Here is an 18,461-nt window from a genome sequence, read left to right as displayed (position 1 = left end):
ACACTCTTTCTTTCGCCTAATACAGCTCAGCTAAGTCCTTCCATAAGATGCTAAATCACCTTCGTCATCACGATTGTCTCCATAAACCAAGGGTTATTAAGTGTATTAGAATGAAACAGTGGGGTTTAGTGCTCCAAATGAACTCTTAAAAAAAAAAACTAATCTTGGCATCCTATCACTATGTGATATTTTGTACATCTTACTGTATTTACAAGTTTATTTATCAAGGATTATCCATCTTGCTAATAGCTTATTATTTATTTCACTTTTTGTTGTTCTTTATATTCTTTTATTAATGTGCTAAAGGAACCTGTATATCTATTTTGGAACTCTCTGAATAGTCTAAAATAGACTAAAAATGGAGTATTTTATAGTTTAAGTTACATACCAAGGTGATCCTCCCCAGATACATATCTTGGTTTACCATGATTCCAAACAAAACTATCTTGTTTAAAAATATTTGGAGTAAAATATTATTTGCATTACAAATAGGATACAAAATAGTTGAATCAGGATACAGAAATCTGCTGTGTTTGGACTAGTTATCCCTGTTTTATTTTTTCAAATGTGCTTAATTTTATGGTGTAACTAAAGTTTTGTTTGTGTAATGCATGATTAAGACAATAAAATATTTTTTCTAGTCTTCCAAAAATCTTTTCTGATCAGTTTGCGAGTTTTGATGAGTTTTGTAAGGTTTTTGTTTTACAAACTATGAATCAGCAAATTTTTAAGATTGTACCACATAGCAAACGTACAGCTGTTGAAAAATAATGTATATAAAATGCATATAATAAATATTAAATTGTGTACCTGTATGTTACTGTTGGCTACATTATTTTGTGTTGAATAATAAAGTGCAATACTTAACTCTCCATCATTAAACTAGGAAATGGAGATGAATTCCTCAGTGAGTCCTTCATTTTTATGCTATTAAACATTTACTACTTATAGATATTCTAATAAGATTAGAACAGTTAACACTATTAAGAATACCTTGCTAAGTATTTCATCCTGTTTGGGGGTAATAAAATAAATCTTTTGATGAAATAAGTTAGATAATTCAAAAAGACCAAAAACAGAAGGGGGGAAAAAATAAACAGATGCAGTTTTAAATCATTTCCTTAAACATCATATTACTTTATTAAATCTGAATTCAGTTAGTGTTGTCACTTCTGTCTAGCCATACGTTTTTCCACAAATGCTCAGCAGAAAATAAACTGCATTATTCATTAATTAAAGGTTCTTATAAATAGTGTTGTGTTACTATCACAAAACTTTTCCTTCCACAAGGTAATATCATCATCCTTTTTCTTTGAAGGGAATTGCAAATGGAATTAGAAGGTAACAGAAAACTTACATGACAAAATTTTATTTGAATGCCTACTGAAAAAAAAAAAAAAATTTACATTGTGTGTACTTGGAGAAATTTTGTTATCTAGCATAAAAATCCAAGTAGCAGATTTAGTTGTTCCTGGTGAAACACTAAAACTTTTCAGAAATTAAAAAAATGTATTAGCTTTTTTGCTTTCTGAAGATTCAACTTAATAAGCAAAGGGGCATTTTTTTTTAAGTAATTAGGAACAAGCTTTTCCAAAGCTACTAGCATTTCTAGCAGTTATTCTAAACCACTGCTTACTGTTGAACTGAAATGTGGTTATCATCACTGCAGTGCATAAACATTCACCTCTTGGAATGTAATAAAATGGAAATAAATAAAAATTATATATGTTTATTTTTCTCTTACCTACTTTGGTTGTATTTTTCTCTACAATATTAAACATTTGGAAAAAAGACTAAGGATACAAAAAGAATGTTTTTATTTTATGTGTGTGCTTTTGTGACTTATGGGAAATTATATAGATTACTAAATGGTGCTTTGGACATAACGTTTAAGAATATATGCAAACTTTAATATGTTGACCTTTTCAATATTTGATCATATTTTGCCTTTTTATAATTTACTCACTTTTCTGATATTTCAAAGTTATCCACTGAAGATGCTATAATACATTTAAAGTTATAAATTGTCTAGTGTATTTGAATTTTACAAGGATATTTTTCTATTTATCATCAGATAGAGTAGGAGGGAGGGAGGGAGGGAGAGAAACTTCGATGTGAGACATATCGATTGGTTGCCTCCCGCAGCACCCCAACTAGGGCCAGGGATGAACCACAACTGAGCTACATGCCCTTGACCGGAATCAAACCCGTGACTCATTGGTCTGTGGGCCGATTCTCTAACTGCTGAGCCAAACCAGCCAGGGATGTTGTACATCTTTTTAAAAATACTTTTACTTTTTATTCCTTTTTATATGTGTTAACTCTTTATCTTGATTATGTTTAAGTCTAAAAATTGATAGTAACTTGATAAAGTGCTCATTTCTGCTCACTTAATGCTCTTTAAGTCAGAAAATATTAGCTTCCCTGGTTACCTCAGATACCTCAAAACTTTGTCCTTTATAGTATTAAAGGAAAGGAAAGGCATTTCTAAAAGGACTACAGACTAGCCCAGCCAGAGTGGCTCAGTGGTTGAGGGTCAACCCATGTACCGAGAGGTCACCAGTTCAATTCCTAGTCGGGGCACATGCCCCGGTTGTGGGCCAAATACCCAGTGGGGGGGCATGCAGGAGGCAGCCACTCGATATTCTCATCGATGTTTCTACCTCTCTCCCTCTCCCTCTAAAATCAATGAAAAAAAATTTTGAAGGGCTACTGACTAGAGGCTGTGTTTTCACTTAAGTTTAAATTTTTAAGGAGTGGTACTGTTGGCTGAGAATTTGTACTTTGTGTATTGGGAGAAAATCATGTTGTTAAACCCATTTTAGTTACTTGAAGATCTAGTTACATGAATTCATATTTGCCACATATTATAATTTGGGGAGGTTTGTCTTGCCATACGCCCATTTTATCAAGTTTTTATTTAGTGTCAAAGGCAGTTTCACTTATGCCTCTTCAGTAACAGTCCTTTCACTCCTTTTACATAAACTATAAAATTGTTAAAAGATTAACTGGAGTATATATATATATATTAGTTTCTAGTCGATTAACACTATTTGAGGGTCAACTGGTTATAAACCTTTCAGATAGGATCAGTGAGACTCAAGACGGTACACGGATGAGGGAGAGGACAGTTCCTGTCCTAGAAAAGCATGATGGGATGATAGCACCTCTTTCTTCCTGAGGGGGAGGGTTCTTGGTGAGTGTGATGATGATGATACATTAATGGGAATCTGATCACTTCTTTTAGGAACCAATTTCACAAGCATTTTTAAGTAAAAATAATGTTAATTATAAAACATTTTTGTTGCACCAAGTACTAATCAAAAGCATCTTGTACTGTTGATCCAGTGGTGACTATAATGCCTTGAACAGTAGGCAATGAATAAATGAATGAAAGAAAAAAAATCTTATTGCATGATTTTAAGAAAAATTTAAGTTGGTCTTTCTGCATGAATTACTGAATGTAGCAGTTTTACCATGCCCTAGGGAGAAACACTTAGAAAAATAAAAGTTAGCTTAAATAGTCACTAGTGGTTTTATTGCTTAAATATAGTCAAACTACAGTATTTTCCTGCAGTTCTCCTATTTGAAATATGTGCTTCAAAGCTAAATGTTTAGAGTATAAATGGTAAGTAAGAATTTACCAACTTAATGACTTTTAGAGTACAAGTCATATATGTCTATACACATAAAAATTAAGGGTATAAATAGAAAAATACTAGGCAGTCCTATCTTCAGTGTGATCTGTTATAATTTATGAAAATACACTACTTGATACTTAATTCTCTTCCATTTCATCGGTAATTATAACTTTTTAGTATACTGAACAACTATTACTGGTTTATAAGAGAACAACTACTTTTCAGTCAAGATGATTATGTCTGAAGTAAAAGCTGTTTTCTATTTAAGTTTCTCTTTCATCTTACATATTTAATACAGAATGATAAAAGGAATGTTGCTTTGGGACTAAGAATCAGTCTTTTATTGAGCTATGTAATTTTTATATCTATACATTTAATATGCATATTAGAATAGAAATTGTAAGATTTTAATCCACAATGTATCCCCTTTCCTGAGTTTCTAAAGGTCATAGTTATGAAGTCTCAGTAGAGTGAACAATTAAGTCTAAATTGTATTTAAACGCTAGTAGCTTTAAATGAATGTTTATTTGCTTAAAACATCTGTTGGCATTTAATATAATTTTGTATCTGATCCTAATATGCTCTATAGTATTTCAGTATTACAAGAATATAACTTATACATTATATCCCCTTGCACTTTTTCTTTCAATTGTCATAATGTCACCATTATTGCTGGGATTCTAAGAAATCTCTACAAATGCCCCTGATGACATCGGAAACGATTGGTTCTAATCCTGTGAACTCTCTTGTGAAGAAAGCATGCGACTCCTTTGGTTTGGAGGCCATATCTCTCAGGTCATCCAGGGGTGCCCAGGCCACACCAACAGAGAAGATGGTGATTCCTACAATGGAAATATTTTTAAGTGACTCAAAACCAAGTTCCAGTTTACACATAAAATTACACATAACATATTTTTCATACATTAGGACCTAGTTTCAGGAAAAATTACCTAGTAGTATCTGAAGAACTGAATTCCCTGTAGCAAATAGGTAGGTTTTAATAGTCATTGTGATGAGAGTAGCTAAACCGTTTGGTCAAAACCAGAAGCTTTACTATCAGTATAATTAACCAGATTATTTGGCAAATTATCACTGATGGGGAAAAAATATAAAGTTCAGTATCCACGATATAATAAGAGCTAGAAAGAAAGAGCTTTCTTAACCTGGTGAGCAGTGTCTTCAAACAAACAACAAAAATCCTACAGCAAACAGTAAAATGATGAAAACTTCCCCTCAGATTGGTGTGAGAAAGTACTGCTGGCTATCATCATTTCAGTTAACCATTATTGTGAAGTCAAGTACAATAGAGCAAGGAAGAATGGCACAAGAGATGGGATACATAAATGGAAGTTTTCTGAGGCTGCATTGTCTGGGGGAATGGTGACTCTTTCTCTGAATAATAGCTTCCATTTCAGTCTCTGTGTTACACTGGCAAACTGACCAACAGTCAGAAATTGTCAATCCTTAATCCCAAAGCAAATATCTGTTGATAAAAACAGAGCCCTGGCTGGGAAGCTCAGTTGAGAGTGTTGTCCCAATAGGCCAATGTTGCAGGTTTGATCCCCAGTCAGGGAACATAAAGAACTAACCAATGAATGCATAAATAAAGAAAGCAACAAATAAATGCTTCTCTCTCTCTCTTCCTTCCTCTCTGAAGTCAGTCAATTAAAAAAGTAAAAACAGTCCTGGCTGGTTTGGCTTAGGGTTTAGAGCATCGGCCTGTGGACCAGTGAGTCGCGGGTTAGATTTCAGTCAGGGGCACGTACCTCGGTTGTGATTTGTTCCTGGCCTTGGTTGGGGTCGTGTGGAGGCAGCCACTTGACATGTCTCTCTTCCTCCCTCCCTCCCACTCTATCTGAACAAAAATAGAGACATGTCCTTGGGTGAGGAAAAAAAATAAAGGGAAAAAAATTTTTTAATAAAAAATAAAAACAAATATCTGTGAAGCTGGACTTTCCTATTACAATAAGGCATTCCACCTGCATTCCCTTGTGCTACTAGAAGGCTTTTATTCCAATTGTACATTTTGGTCAGGGTGCTATTACATTAGCTTGATTCACCTCAATCCCAATTGCCAAAACAGTGGTTTAGTAGAGTCTCAGTATAGACTACTGTCTACCTTCTGGATGAAGTTCCCTACAACATTTTGGGAGTTTCTGAAATAGCTACTCCCTTCCTACCCAAGGCATCATTCTAGTGGTATACAGTGCTCAGAGTTGTAGATGGTTAAGATACAAATGAAGCAGGTTTAGATGCTACAAATGCTACTTGAAACAATTTCTGATTTACCACCAGCAGCCAGTCCCTCTCTGGCAAAAGAAAAAATTAAACAATTTCCTCCCCTTTGGTTTTCCTTCTAATTCTGCATTTCAGGCCAGATTGTTTTGCTCAGGATTATTATATAACGATAGTTAAAAGAACAGAAACACAAAAATGGTTGTGACCTAGCCTGGGAAGTCTATTTTGTGGTTTTTGTTCACTTTCACTTCAATATCACTAAAGATAATTTTCATGAAAATAGTGTGTGGCCCAACCTCCTGAAGTTCAATTAATCACATAGGGAAAATACATTTGAAATAATCTAGTTCACTTTATTTAGCCTGAATCCAGTCCTGTTAACCATAACTTAGTTCAGTAAGCTACATTTTTTTTTTTTTTTCTTTTGGTACATGCCCTTAGCGGGAACCGAACCCAGGACTCTCTAGTCCGTAGGCCAATGCTCCATCTGCTGAGCCAAACCGGCCAGGGCAGTAAGCTACATTTTTAAGGGGTATGATAGCAAACAGGTCTTCAACATAGGTTAGTTTCTGATGTATAAAGTAAGCCAAATGTATGAAAATAAGCCCAGGTATCAGTTTAATTGCATGTATCAGTTCTACTTGATAAAATGATTCCATCAATATTTATGAAAGAATGCAAATGTATTAGCAGGGGTGTTTATGAAAAAAAATGTTAGCAATTAGAGAAAAGGAAGTACAAAGAGTATAGAAAAATGAAGGCTGTGAACTCTTCCTTTCCAAGTTAGCATTTTTGTTTTTTAAATACTGTTGGATTCCAGGCACTCAGTTTCATCCCAGGAAAGGGACAAAAGGGAACCTCGGCTTTTTGTTGGTCTATTTGATCTCAGAAACACATTATGCTAATGTCTTCAGGAACTAGTGACCTTTGCCAAAAGTAATATTAAGGTTGGGGAAGAGAGAAAGAAAACCTTTTTTATACTTTTATAACATCAGAGTGTGTTTTCATTATCAAGGGGAAAAAGAAAAGACTTAAAAGGAAGTTTAGATGGAATAGAATTAAAATCTTTACTGGTAACCTTATCATCTTAGAAAACTAATACCAGCCTGAAAAACACTAAAAAAAGTTAGGATAAAATTTCAAATAGCAGATTCATAGTAAATTATGATAAATTGTGATCAGGGGTCAGGACAGATATATTCCAAGTCTGAGTCAAACGTGAGAACCTGTGACATAGTTTCATGACACATGATGTGGTTCTCATGGTATTCCCCCCAACAGTACAGTGGTTAGGAGTGTGGACTCAGCCAGACTGCCTGGGTTTGAATCCTGGCCTCACTTACTGTGTGTTTGGGGGAAGTTTGTTTTCTTATCTGGAATGAGATTAGTAGAGAGCTCCCTTGACAATTAAGTCAGTGAATATTGGGTAAAGCTTTTACAGAGTGACTGTGACACTGCAGATGTTTGTTCAATGAAATAAATGCTTAAGTTTATTTTTCTTCTAAAATTCATTGAACCCCTCCTCAGTTTCCCTTCCCAGACCAAGGACAAGGAAGGACCTTACCTGCATCATGTGCAGCAGCTGCAGGGCCTCGAACATCATCATAGGACTGCCCGTCGGTGACAATGACCAGGAAGTTCTTGTTGGGGCTGTCCCTCATGGGACCAAACACATTTCGAACAGTAAAGGAGATGGCATCACCAGTAGCTGTTCCACCACTCATGTAGCGGATATTTCGGATAACCGCTAGGACATTCTCTTTGGTGCTATAGTCAGTGAAACTGAACTCTGTGCGCTGGTCATAGGTGAACTGTACAGCAGCTATCTTGGCACCGATGTCTGAGATTTCAAAAGTCTTCGCTATGTTGGAAACAAATTCAAGCATGAGGCGGAAATTACTGTCCCCGACACTGCTAGAGCCGTCGATGAGAAAGGCAATGTTCACTGAGTTGTAACAGGTCTTGCTGCACATCATTTGCTCATGAGTGCAGAGCTTCTGCACCAGAGGCTTCACGTATTTTGTGGTGCCAAACCAGTTGGGCATGTGGTAAGAGAAGAAGCCATTATTCCGACAGACAGCCTGGTGGGGGGTGGGGGGAGAGACATAAAAGACGTCCGACGGATCAAAACGTGTTTCTTCTTAAAAACTTTGGAAACATTAAATCTTGAATGCTCAAAGTTAATCCAGACATGGGCCAGTCAGCACTATGCCTTGAGGTCCAAAATTGAACCATTATCATAACAAGACACCCCTCACCTCCTTACCTTATCAACAAAGGCAACATCCTGAACCATCCCCAGTTCTTCAGGGATAGGCTTGGCCACAGAAACTATAAACACATTAACACCGAACTCTCTGGCCACAATGCCTGCTTCCTCAATGTCATCGGAAGGCCAGCCATCGATAAATACCACCACCACTTTGGGGATCCCCTTCCTCACACCAGTGTCTGCTGTGAAGAACTTCTGGGCAGTATGCTTCAAGGCTTTCCCTAGGTTTGAAAAAGAAGCAAACAGGAACAGTACCGCTGCTCAGATGACATTTCCATTTCCCTGTACCAACTGATGCCACTTCGTTTAAGAATTTATATAAAAAATAAACAACAAAAAATAATTTAACTTCTATAGAACCTGGTTCTGTAACAGATGCATAAGGTGGGTAAGTTTAATGATCTGTCAGGCCAATTTTGTCTTCACAACCCACGTTACCTACCCCACCACTTCCCAAAAGCCGCACATTACATCAATCATCAGTCAGAAACACAGAACACCCCCACGCCTGTGGCTGTGCCCTCTGTCTCACCCCTCGTGACTGACCCGTACCTCTAAGGACTCAGAACAAGAAGTCTCCCTTCTGAGGATCCATAGTGCTACTCTAGTTCTTTCTACCACATCTACATTCATTAGGTAAGTCTGCTGACCTTTGCTTCTTTCTAGCATTCCAAAGTGGCATCTGCCCTATTCGATATAAGGATTATAAAATCACAATGTTTTATCTGTATTTTTAACAATATCAATTAACCCTTCGGTATATTTTCCATTAAAAATGGAGTATCTCAAATGATCAAGTGCACACCCAGCCAAGATTCCAGTGGCAGGAAGTGGAGTTTCACATCTCATATAAAATAGCACAACCCTGTTTTATATGTCTGATCATTGATAACCTCCCATGTTACATCCTAGGTGCCAAAGTCTTCTTACCTGTATTGGAATTACCCCCTCGGAAACCTACTTCCTTTATGGCAAACAAAACATCTTTGGCTGATGTAAAGTTGTTCAAGTAAAACTCTATTTTGGGATGTTCACTAAGTAGGGGAAAAAAAGTCAAATCAGAGAGAATTGGGAAAGGAAAACAAGCAACATTACATACCTTTAAAAAATCTCTGAAGTAGACAATGCCCGAGTTTCTTTCTTAATCCCACATATATCATCAACTATGGCATTGCATCTTGAATTTTTAGGGAACTTTCAGAAATGTAACAAAAACAATGGCTATCTTGGGGGTTTACTATATTCAGGGCAATATGCTATATATTATGTATAATCTCATTTCATTAATACCCTATAAGATAGAAATTTTTATCCCTATTATATAAATGAAGAAACAGGCTCAGAGGATTTAGGTAATCTTCCCAACAAAACAGCCACACTTTAAAGTCAGATATGTTTGGCTCCAAAGTCAATGCCTAAACTATACGGAGCACCTGAAACCAGGCCCGGACCACTGGGCTTAATAGAAAGCTGCCTGTTGTGAGGCTAGGTCTGCCCAGGGGGGGACCCCCAAAGCACCGAACAGTCTGGGTCGATTAACCCAGGTCTCTGGTCAAAAGAGGCAGTTTCGCCCTGGCCAGTTTGGCTCAGCAGTTAGAGCGTCGGCCTGCGGTCCAGAGAGACCCGGGTTCGGTTCCCGCTAAGGGCACGTACTTCAGTTGCAGTTTGTTCCCGGCCCTGGTTGGTCGTGCGGGTGGCAGCCACTCGATGTGTCCCTTCACGTCAATGTTTCTCACTCTCTCTCCCTTCCTCTCTCTCCCTCCCACTCTATCTGTACAAAAAATGGAAAAATATCTTCGGGTGAGGATAAAAAAAAAAGGCAGTTTCAATGACACTAAGGCCAACATTTAAAAAATGAGAAAAGTTGAAACGAATTTAAAAATATAATACTGAATTTTTCTTATAATAAATGATCTTGACACTTGCTAATCTTAAAATTATGTGTATGGTAAGAGGTTAAGATTTTCTATATTTAATAGTAAAAGAATTACAGCTCACTTTTATAACTAACTACTCTGTTCATTAGAGACCATATTGAGTAAAAACAGTTAAAGCACAATTTGTTGTGTGTTTAGATGTCAATATTTCAGAAATGCAAAATTTTAAGATCTCAGCATTATCAACTGCCATTAAGTCAATATTTTTGAGGGATATGTATAGCAATGATTGGATTTCTGCATACCTGGCGGTATGATTTCTGTAAGTCTGATGCAATGCTGGGTCACAAAATCAGATTTCATGGATTGATAACCTTTTTACTTTTATGGTCACTTTTCAACTATCCAAATTATGATTTATGAAATTTAGTCTTATGTTTGCATCCTTAATGATATATTGTTATTCTGCTTAAATAGAAAGTATTGATTTAGTTTATTCTAATATTCTTCTTAAAATAGAAAAACTATAAACCAGGATGTTCATAGAAAAGCTAGTCTTTGTATGAGTCTGCAGGTAGTGTAGGTTTCATCTTAAAAAAGAATTGGGTAAAAATAGGCAAGGAAAAATATAAGAAAAGTACTATGGGAAATTTGCCTTATGGGATGTTAAAATGTACAATAAAGCTACAATAATCAAAGCGTTATAGAAAAGATGTAAGAAGTAGCAAATGGGTCAAAGAAACAGACTTGCCTAAACTTGTATATAAAATTTGACATCATGAATCAGTGGAATAAGCAGCTCATTTTTTTTTAAAGGTGTGGAACAAATGGTTAAATCATGTGGAAAAACAACAAAGTTAAATTATCACACACACAAAAAAAAACACACACACAAAAACAAAAAAACCCATCTATCTAAATTAAGAACCAATTGTAAAAAATAATATAAGAACAAATTAAATATAAATTACTATTTGTAATAGTACTGGTGACACCCTTACATGCTGCTGATAGTAGTATAAATGATCAACTTTCTAGAAAGCAATTTAAGTGTTTATTTCAGAATCCTTAAAAATGTCAGAACCCTTTGACCCAATCCCACATCTAGGAATCCAGACTAATCAGAGATGACACATAGATGCCATAAGGGTGTTCATCACAGTGTATGCTGTGATGGTGAAGAAGCAATAGAAGAATGGCTAAATAAACATAGTTTCTGAAGAATAGTTGTGACATGGTAAAATGCTCAGAATACTCAGGGATGAAAAAACAACAGGATATAAGACATTTTTATAGTCTGATCAAGAAATACCCTCATATGTATAGTAAAATATTCTCTTAAAATACTGAAAAGAAGTAAAACATTCTACAGTGATTAGCTCTGGAGGCTATGTTTAGGAAATTTGTGTTCTTTGTGCTTTATATGTTTTGCATGCTTTTTATAATGCACACCAATAAGAATTATTTTGAAATGAATAAAAATTGAAAGGTCAAGCTTCAGATCTCAAATCAAGGGAATATGGAAAGAGCTAAAAAAAAAAAGACTAACAGAATAGGGAGAAGGAATAGACATATCACTGTCCTTTCTTCAGTGAAGAGAAATCAGGAACTGAGCAATGTAGATGTGCAGAGACAGTCTGTATGAGCAACAAACATCTGGTCTTCAAATAGCATATAATTCTCTAAATCCTTTTCTCCAAAAAGAAGCACTTAGACCTATCCAGTCTGCGCAGGCAGTCTTAAATCCTGACTTTATAGTTTGGGAATCCAGATTGTGCACAATCCCATGTTTATATTGAACTGAAAGGAATGTACCTACTACAAGGACTGAGCACGTGTCATCACTCAAGACATCACTCAAGTTTCCTCCCATTATAACAAGGCTGGTACCTGGCTTGAACAAGGCCCACATGTGGTCCTTCTGTTCCAATTCCCAGCATGAGAGCCACTTTCCCAACAAAATTCTTCTGCAGGTTAAATCGGCGCTGCCCAATATTAAAACTTCCATCAATCAGAAATGCAATATCTGCTTTACAGTCTGAAAACCCAAACAAGTTTTTCCATTAGGAGTTTCGAGAGCAGGGAGGGAAGGAAGAAGGGAGGGAGGAGGGAGGATGTCATTTTCCCAAATGGCTATCTGGACTCTCACCTTTATTGCCAGCTTTCTTATTGGGTGTTTTCTTTAGTCGTTTACCTGAAGACAAAAAAACAACAAAACAAAACAGCATTTGGCATCAGCAAAAGGGAGACAGTTCCATAGCAAGAAGCCTAGACAGGGAAAAGCTCATGACAGTATCATTATTAAAAAGACTTTAAAATAATTTCCTGGCCTGGGGACGCAATGCCCCAACAAAGAAACAAGTCAGGACTGTAACAGGCCTACATATTTGATATGCCTCCAGTCCAGGACTTCCCAATACTGTGCCAGGCAAATGCAGGTCCCACATTTCATACCTGCTGGTGGATGCGCTGTGGACACTGCTTGTCCTGTGGCTTCCTGGGCCCCACTTTTGCCTTCTGTTAAAATAAAGAGGAGGCTATTTTTCCCTCTTCCTTCTTTATCATCAAAGTATAACGAATCTAATTTAGGGTTCGATGGAATCATAAATGTGATAGAGTGATGACAACTGCAGGAGTAACTGCTGCATTCTGGTTTCAAAGAACCAAAATGAATTCTTATCTATTAGCCCCCCCCCTTTTTTTTAGAGAGAGAAAGGGAGAGGAAGAGAGAGAAGTATGATGTGAAAGAGAAACATCCATCAGTTGCCTCCCATACGCACCCCGACTGGAGGACTGAACCCTCGACCTGGGTATGTGCCTGGACTGGAAATCGATCCTATAACCTTTTGGTGTATGGGATGATGCTCCAAACAAAAGAGCCACATTGGCCAGGGCAGGTTAAAGATCACCAAAAATGAATTCACATTCATTTGTTTTTTAATTTCATGTTACTTGGTAAGTGTCAGGGCTTTCTGATTACAGACCATTTAAGTTTCTATTGCCATCTTCTGACAGCAAGATTTTTCTTCCCCTGTTTACCCAAGTTTGGCTTGAGCGGGCCCTTGACCCTTTGGGTTCCCTGACCAACCCATAGTTGACCCCTTCAGTCTCCATCACAGGTTTTTCCATCAAAATCGAAGAGGCTGGGCTGAGAAGAGCAGAAAACTCTTTTTTGGGGGTGGGGGGGTGGAAGCAATGTTTACACAAAAGTAAGAACAACATAATTGTACTTACTTGTCACTGTGAAAGAAGCAGACCATCTGGAAAGCGTTTGAGACTGGATGCCATTGGCAACTACTGAGGAATAGTTTTCTCGACCCGGTAGGCTATAGATTCGCACAGGTCCCCCGGAGTTGCTGATTACTCCCCTGCAACGCAAGAATAACAACTGTGATTTCATCCACACTTCTCAGGGGCATCCAACTGACTTGCGCCATGTTGCATGTATTGCTCTGATTAATCAGGAAAATAGTTCAGCAGGAAAGCTATCTAAGCATGCTGCCAGCCTTTTTAAAAACTTGCTTACACAGCTACAAAATCTGCCTGGGAAAATGGTGGTGCGCTGTCAGGTTTCAGTGTTGATACAGTATGCTCCCTCAACTGTCAAATTGCACCTACCTTGTACAGTGGTAGAATTGTCATGGAAGTTAAAACTATGCCTGGCATGTAGTAAAAACTCAGTAATATATTACATGATTAGCAGTGACAGAATCTAGCTATCGAGAAATAATGCAGTTTGCCTTTGGTCAGAAAGCTCCCCTCGTGTAGCTGGTGTTCAAAGATATTCAGGAAAACCTTAAAAAGTGTCCGTATTCTATGGCACCAAAAGAAAGAACAGGTGGGGGATACAGACGACTAGAAAGGGAAAGAAAATGATGACGCTTGCGTTTCTTTTTCCTTGGCAAGTGTGGGCTTACCTGTGGACAGCGGCACCACATATGCTTGACACAGAGGCATATACTATGTTTCCAAACACGGAGAATTCCTCAAGAGGGCAGCCCCCTGGACAGAGGACATCTGCTTTCTCTTTCCTGATGTCCAGGCCTCTGGTAAAGCACGTGATTGCAATGGGAACTGAAGAGTAAGGAAGGAATGTAAGAACCATTCTTAGGACTTTGGGGGCAGTGGGGGTGTAGAGGGGAAGTAGGAGATGAGATTGACGTTTTACTTTCCTGATTTTGACACCTCCTGATAGGAATATTGACTTATACACTGTCCCATACCATTCCAGATTTGAGCATGCCAGAAATCGGTTTTCCAATTTAATCTAGTCCTCAGCCACTAAAGTCTAATGGACGAATTGTTTCAGTTCTTATCCGTTTGAAAATACATACTTGGAACTATATCAGAACTAGAAAATAATGGTCACTGGCCATTAATTTATTCTAGAAATATAAAAATTTCACTTCTGATGGCAACTGTGTAACACAGTTGCCTGAGGTGACGGTATGAAATCTGGGTCGAGCCTGGGAGGAGCATTTTCACAGTCATGCACACACCTAAGTCATCCTTTGCTTCAGAGGATAATTTATGCCAGGTTTCCTCTAAATGCAGTGCATTTAAATTATATTAATTTAAGCAAATCAGTAAAATGATGCTTCACTTTATTGATTGTCATTTAGCTCAATCACTCATTTTATAGCTGAAGAAATTAATTTGCCCAAGGTCACACAGACCACGGAACATTCTGCAATTCCTACAGGACAGGAAACAGGAAGTTAGCTCCTTCAGAATGGAGCATTTTTATCTGAACTGAACCTGTTTATTCCTGTTCTAGATCTGTCTGGAGAACTATCTCAGCAGTGAATACATTTTTAGAAAGCAGTGTTAATACTCTGAAGTTTTACGTGGTCAACCCGACTAATAAAGACTCAACGTTTTTACTACAAAAGATGTTAGGTACAGACAAGCCCTTGGCAACTGTAACAAAATACCATTAATACATGTTAATTTGTCAATTTACTATAATATCAAATTTATTTTTAATCCTCACCCAAGGATATGTTTTTATTGATTTGAAAGAGAGAGAGAAAGAAACTTCGATGTGAGAAAGAAACATCAATTGGTTGCCTCTCCCATACTTGCCCTGACCCAGGGAGCAAACTGGCAACCTATGTATGTGCCCTGATGGGGAACCAAACCTGCAACCTTTTGGTATACAGGACATGCTCCAACTGAGCTACCTGGCCAGAGCTGTGAATATTAAATTTAGAATAATGTTATTAAATATTATTTTCCAAATACAGGAAGTTGTGGTTATTATCCAAACCTTTTGAATCAGACCTTAATTTTTAACAAAGTTTTTCCAGGTCAGAATAATACTGCCTGGTCATATTACCCACTTGACTAGCCTACATCCAGGACCCTCTTCTCTCTCTCTCTTTTTTTTTTTTAATCTTCACCTGAGGATATGTTTCAATTTATTTTAGACAGAGGTGAGGGGTGGAGGAAGAGAGAGATACAGAGACAGACAGACAGACACATCCATTGGCTGCCTCCAACCAGGGATGGAACAGGAAACCTAGGTATGTGCCCTGATCAGAATTAAACTCCAAACCTTTTGGAGCAGGGGAGACACTCCCACAGACTGAGCCAACTGGCCAGGGCAGGACCTTCCTCTAAGAGCCCTCTGTGTTGAGCTGTACCCAGTACTGTCTATGTTCATGGAAGGGAAGGTGGGATCCCAGGTACAATGTCAATCCCTTGGCCTGGAAACACTCCACATTGCTGGGGAAACAAAACGCCTTACAAAGACAGTGGCCTCATACCTGTTATCAAGCAGCCTTAAATCTTCCTCTCATTTTTGGTGGCATGCTACCTTTATCTGTCAACACTGACTTTAGCGAGGGAGGGGGGAGAGAGGGAGAGAGAGAGCGCGCGCGCGCGCGCGCGCGTGTGTGTGTGTGTGTGTGTGTGTGTGTGTGTAGGGAGGTGTTGTGTGGGGCTCAACACAGCACGGTACAACCCTTACTCTCTCCTTTCAAGGAAAACAAAGGATACATTTTGGAAAAGAGTTTACCTTTCATATTGTAGAAAACACACCATACCACACACCTATACTCGGACTTCTACACATGGAACAAACTCTCAACGACTCTCAATGCTGCTTTTTATAGGGGATACCCCTAGAAACATAGCCAGGGGGTCAAACCAGGTGGGACAACGCCGTAAACCTCTTTGTCTCTCTCGGTCAGCTCTGATAGTCTGAAGTCGGGTCTAGAAAGCTTCTCCCTGGCCCCGAAGACGTAGGAACACCGGGGACTGGTGACCCCCTGCTCCGTTCCGTGGGGTTCAACGAATACCCCCCTGCCTTGCCCTCCCGCAGTCGCTGTTCAGCTTTCCAGCGGGCTCCGAGGATGTGGGTATGGGTGGGGTGGAGGGTGGCTTCCTTCTTCACACCTTGGAAAGAACGTCCCCTTCGGACTCAAGGGGCCCCCTCACGTAGGAGAAATGGGTGAGCTGGGGTTTACGGACTGTGGTATGGATGGGGGTGCGCCAGGCAGCCGCTCCTACCGCCCGCGTTCCGGCTCCCGCCCCGGGGCCGCGGCCCAGGGACCCCACCTGCGCGCGTCTACCTGCCGCCCTCCGCCCCTCCCACCGCTTGCACCGAGCCCCACTCCCGCGCCGGGAACCCGCCACTCACCGGCTCCCTCGCAGCCCGCGGGCTCCGGCAGCAGCAGCAGCCCCACACCTGCGAAGAGAGGACAGCGCGAGGGCCGGCTCCAGCCTGCGCCCGGCCGGCGCGAGGGGAGCGGCGGCGAGGGGCGCGTACCCACCGAGCCAGAGAACCGGGATCCAGGCTGCAGCCATGGTAGTCGAGGGGCTGCTCGGACCTGGGAGAGAGGGAGAATGCGAGGGAGGCCCCGGGGAACCGAGGCTCCTGCACGCGCCCGCCGCCCGCGGAGACCCCGCACCTCTCGGACACCCGGGGGCGGCCGAGGAGACGCGGGAGACCCAAGGGCCGCTGTCCCGGAGCTAACGCCCTCGCGCTCTGGAGGCGACGCTTCGGCTGCAGGTCGAGCCCGACCCAGAATCGATGTGCAACCCCGGACCCGAGTGGAGGGTGAAATAGGAAGACAGGCAGACAAGCTGGGACGACAGAGGAGACACACGGACAAGCTCAGGGGCCCGCGCGCCCGACGCCAAGGGCTCTGCACCTGAGCCGGATCCGCCCCGCTGCGCCCGAGTGCGGAGAGCGCGGCGCCCGCGGCCGCTATAAAGGCTGGGCCGCGCGCATGAGCACTGTGCGGGGGGCACGCGGGGAGGGGGCCGGGCGCTGGTCCCCCGGGGCAGGCGGCGGCGCCCAGCTCCACCCAAACCCCTCCCGCCCCGCCCGGGGTGAGGTCCGCGTCCAGGCGCCTCCCCCCCGCGGCGCGGGGCTCGGCCACCTGGACGCCGCCCTGGTCCCCAAGGGAGGCGCAAAGGCCCGAGGTCAGAGTCCCGGGGACCGCCGGAGCCGGCGTCAGGAGTGTGGGCACAAGTGTGGGGCGGCGGCGGGACCCGCGCCTGGGGACGCGCGGGGTGACAAGCCGAGCACCCGGCGCCGGGCGCACAGGCTGCCCGACGTGCCGCGACGCGGAGCCCGCCTCACCCGCGCGAGGGAGTGACGGTCCCCACGCACAGTCCCCGACAGGGGGAGCGGCGGCCTTCACCGGGACCCCGGGCTCCGCCTCGGCCTGGGCCGCCGCCCGCCCGAGGCCGTGGCCCCCGCACAGCCACCGGTCCCCGCGGCCTCAGAGCAAAACTTCCCAACTTCGTGCTCCGGTGGAAACAGAGCTCCTACTTCTAGAGTATAACCAAGCTGGGTTTAGTAAACGCGTGCCCTGGATTTGTTAGAAACCCTGTCAACTGATTGGTTAGTTTTTGGACCTTAGGGATCCAGCCTTCCTACTAGGTTTCTGCTGGAGTCGGATGTTCCCCGGTGGACTCCATTTGCTGTAATGGGGAGGGCCAGTTTTGTGAAGCAGCCCCGACCCCTCCTTACATTTTCCTTTAATTCTTTTCTGCTTCGGGAAGAATTTATGCTGGATTGCCTTCCCAGATTCCCAGACGTGGGTGTCTGTCGTAATTGCACAGAATCTCAGAATCTGTAAGTATTTATGATCTGCTAGGAAAGGGATACTCTTCCAGGGAGCATTGACATCTTTTCCCTTCATGCACATTGGTGGAGCTTGAACTCAGAACACAGGCCATTTTGCCCCTTGCTATTGAAGTCACAAACCGAAGCTGTGATACTGTTTCTTATTGAAGGTCAGCTTTGCATGAGCCTTAGAAATTGGTTCCCAAGACCTCCTATCTGACTATGTAAGAGTCATTTGCAGCGTTTGCTAAACATATAGATCCCGAGCCCCATCTCTGAACATTTTGTTGTAATTCTGAGATGCAGTCCAGGTTTGAGGAGTACCCCCTACCAAACAGGATACCCCCCCCCCC

General features: G+C 41.2%; 1 protein-coding gene across 3 annotated transcripts; it reads right to left on the bottom strand.

Annotated features, from left to right (window-relative positions):
• Window positions 1–3,955: 3,955 nt before the first annotated feature.
• Window positions 3,956–17,212, bottom strand: COCH (cochlin). Of its 3 annotated transcripts, none has more exons than XM_036276490.1 (12): window positions 17,186–17,212; window positions 16,805–16,861; window positions 16,672–16,719; window positions 13,946–14,102; window positions 13,263–13,396; window positions 12,483–12,545; window positions 12,178–12,222; window positions 11,919–12,066; window positions 9,082–9,185; window positions 8,146–8,372; window positions 7,444–7,960; window positions 3,964–4,483 (listed from the first exon to the last, which is right to left on the bottom strand). In XM_036276490.1, exons 2-12 carry the CDS (start codon window positions 16,836–16,838, stop codon window positions 4,308–4,310), a joined length of 1,653 nt encoding a protein of 550 aa, XP_036132383.1. In that variant the 5' UTR covers window positions 16,839–16,861; window positions 17,186–17,212; the 3' UTR covers window positions 3,964–4,307. The 3 variants fall into 3 exon arrangements, with proteins under 3 accessions (XP_036132374.1, XP_036132383.1, XP_036132392.1); XM_036276499.1 differs by having other exon boundaries at window positions 16,943–17,195; XM_036276481.1 differs by having other exon boundaries at window positions 3,956–4,483; window positions 16,805–17,195.
• Window positions 17,213–18,461: the final 1,249 nt, after the last annotated feature.

The sequence above is a fragment of the Molossus molossus genome, unplaced genomic scaffold, assembly GCF_014108415.1.
Source record: "Molossus molossus isolate mMolMol1 unplaced genomic scaffold, mMolMol1.p scaffold_m16_p_1, whole genome shotgun sequence".
Taxonomy (NCBI): domain Eukaryota; kingdom Metazoa; phylum Chordata; class Mammalia; order Chiroptera; family Molossidae; genus Molossus; species Molossus molossus.
Note: the sequence above shows the minus strand (reverse complement) of the source record. Positions and strands in the feature narration are given on the sequence as shown.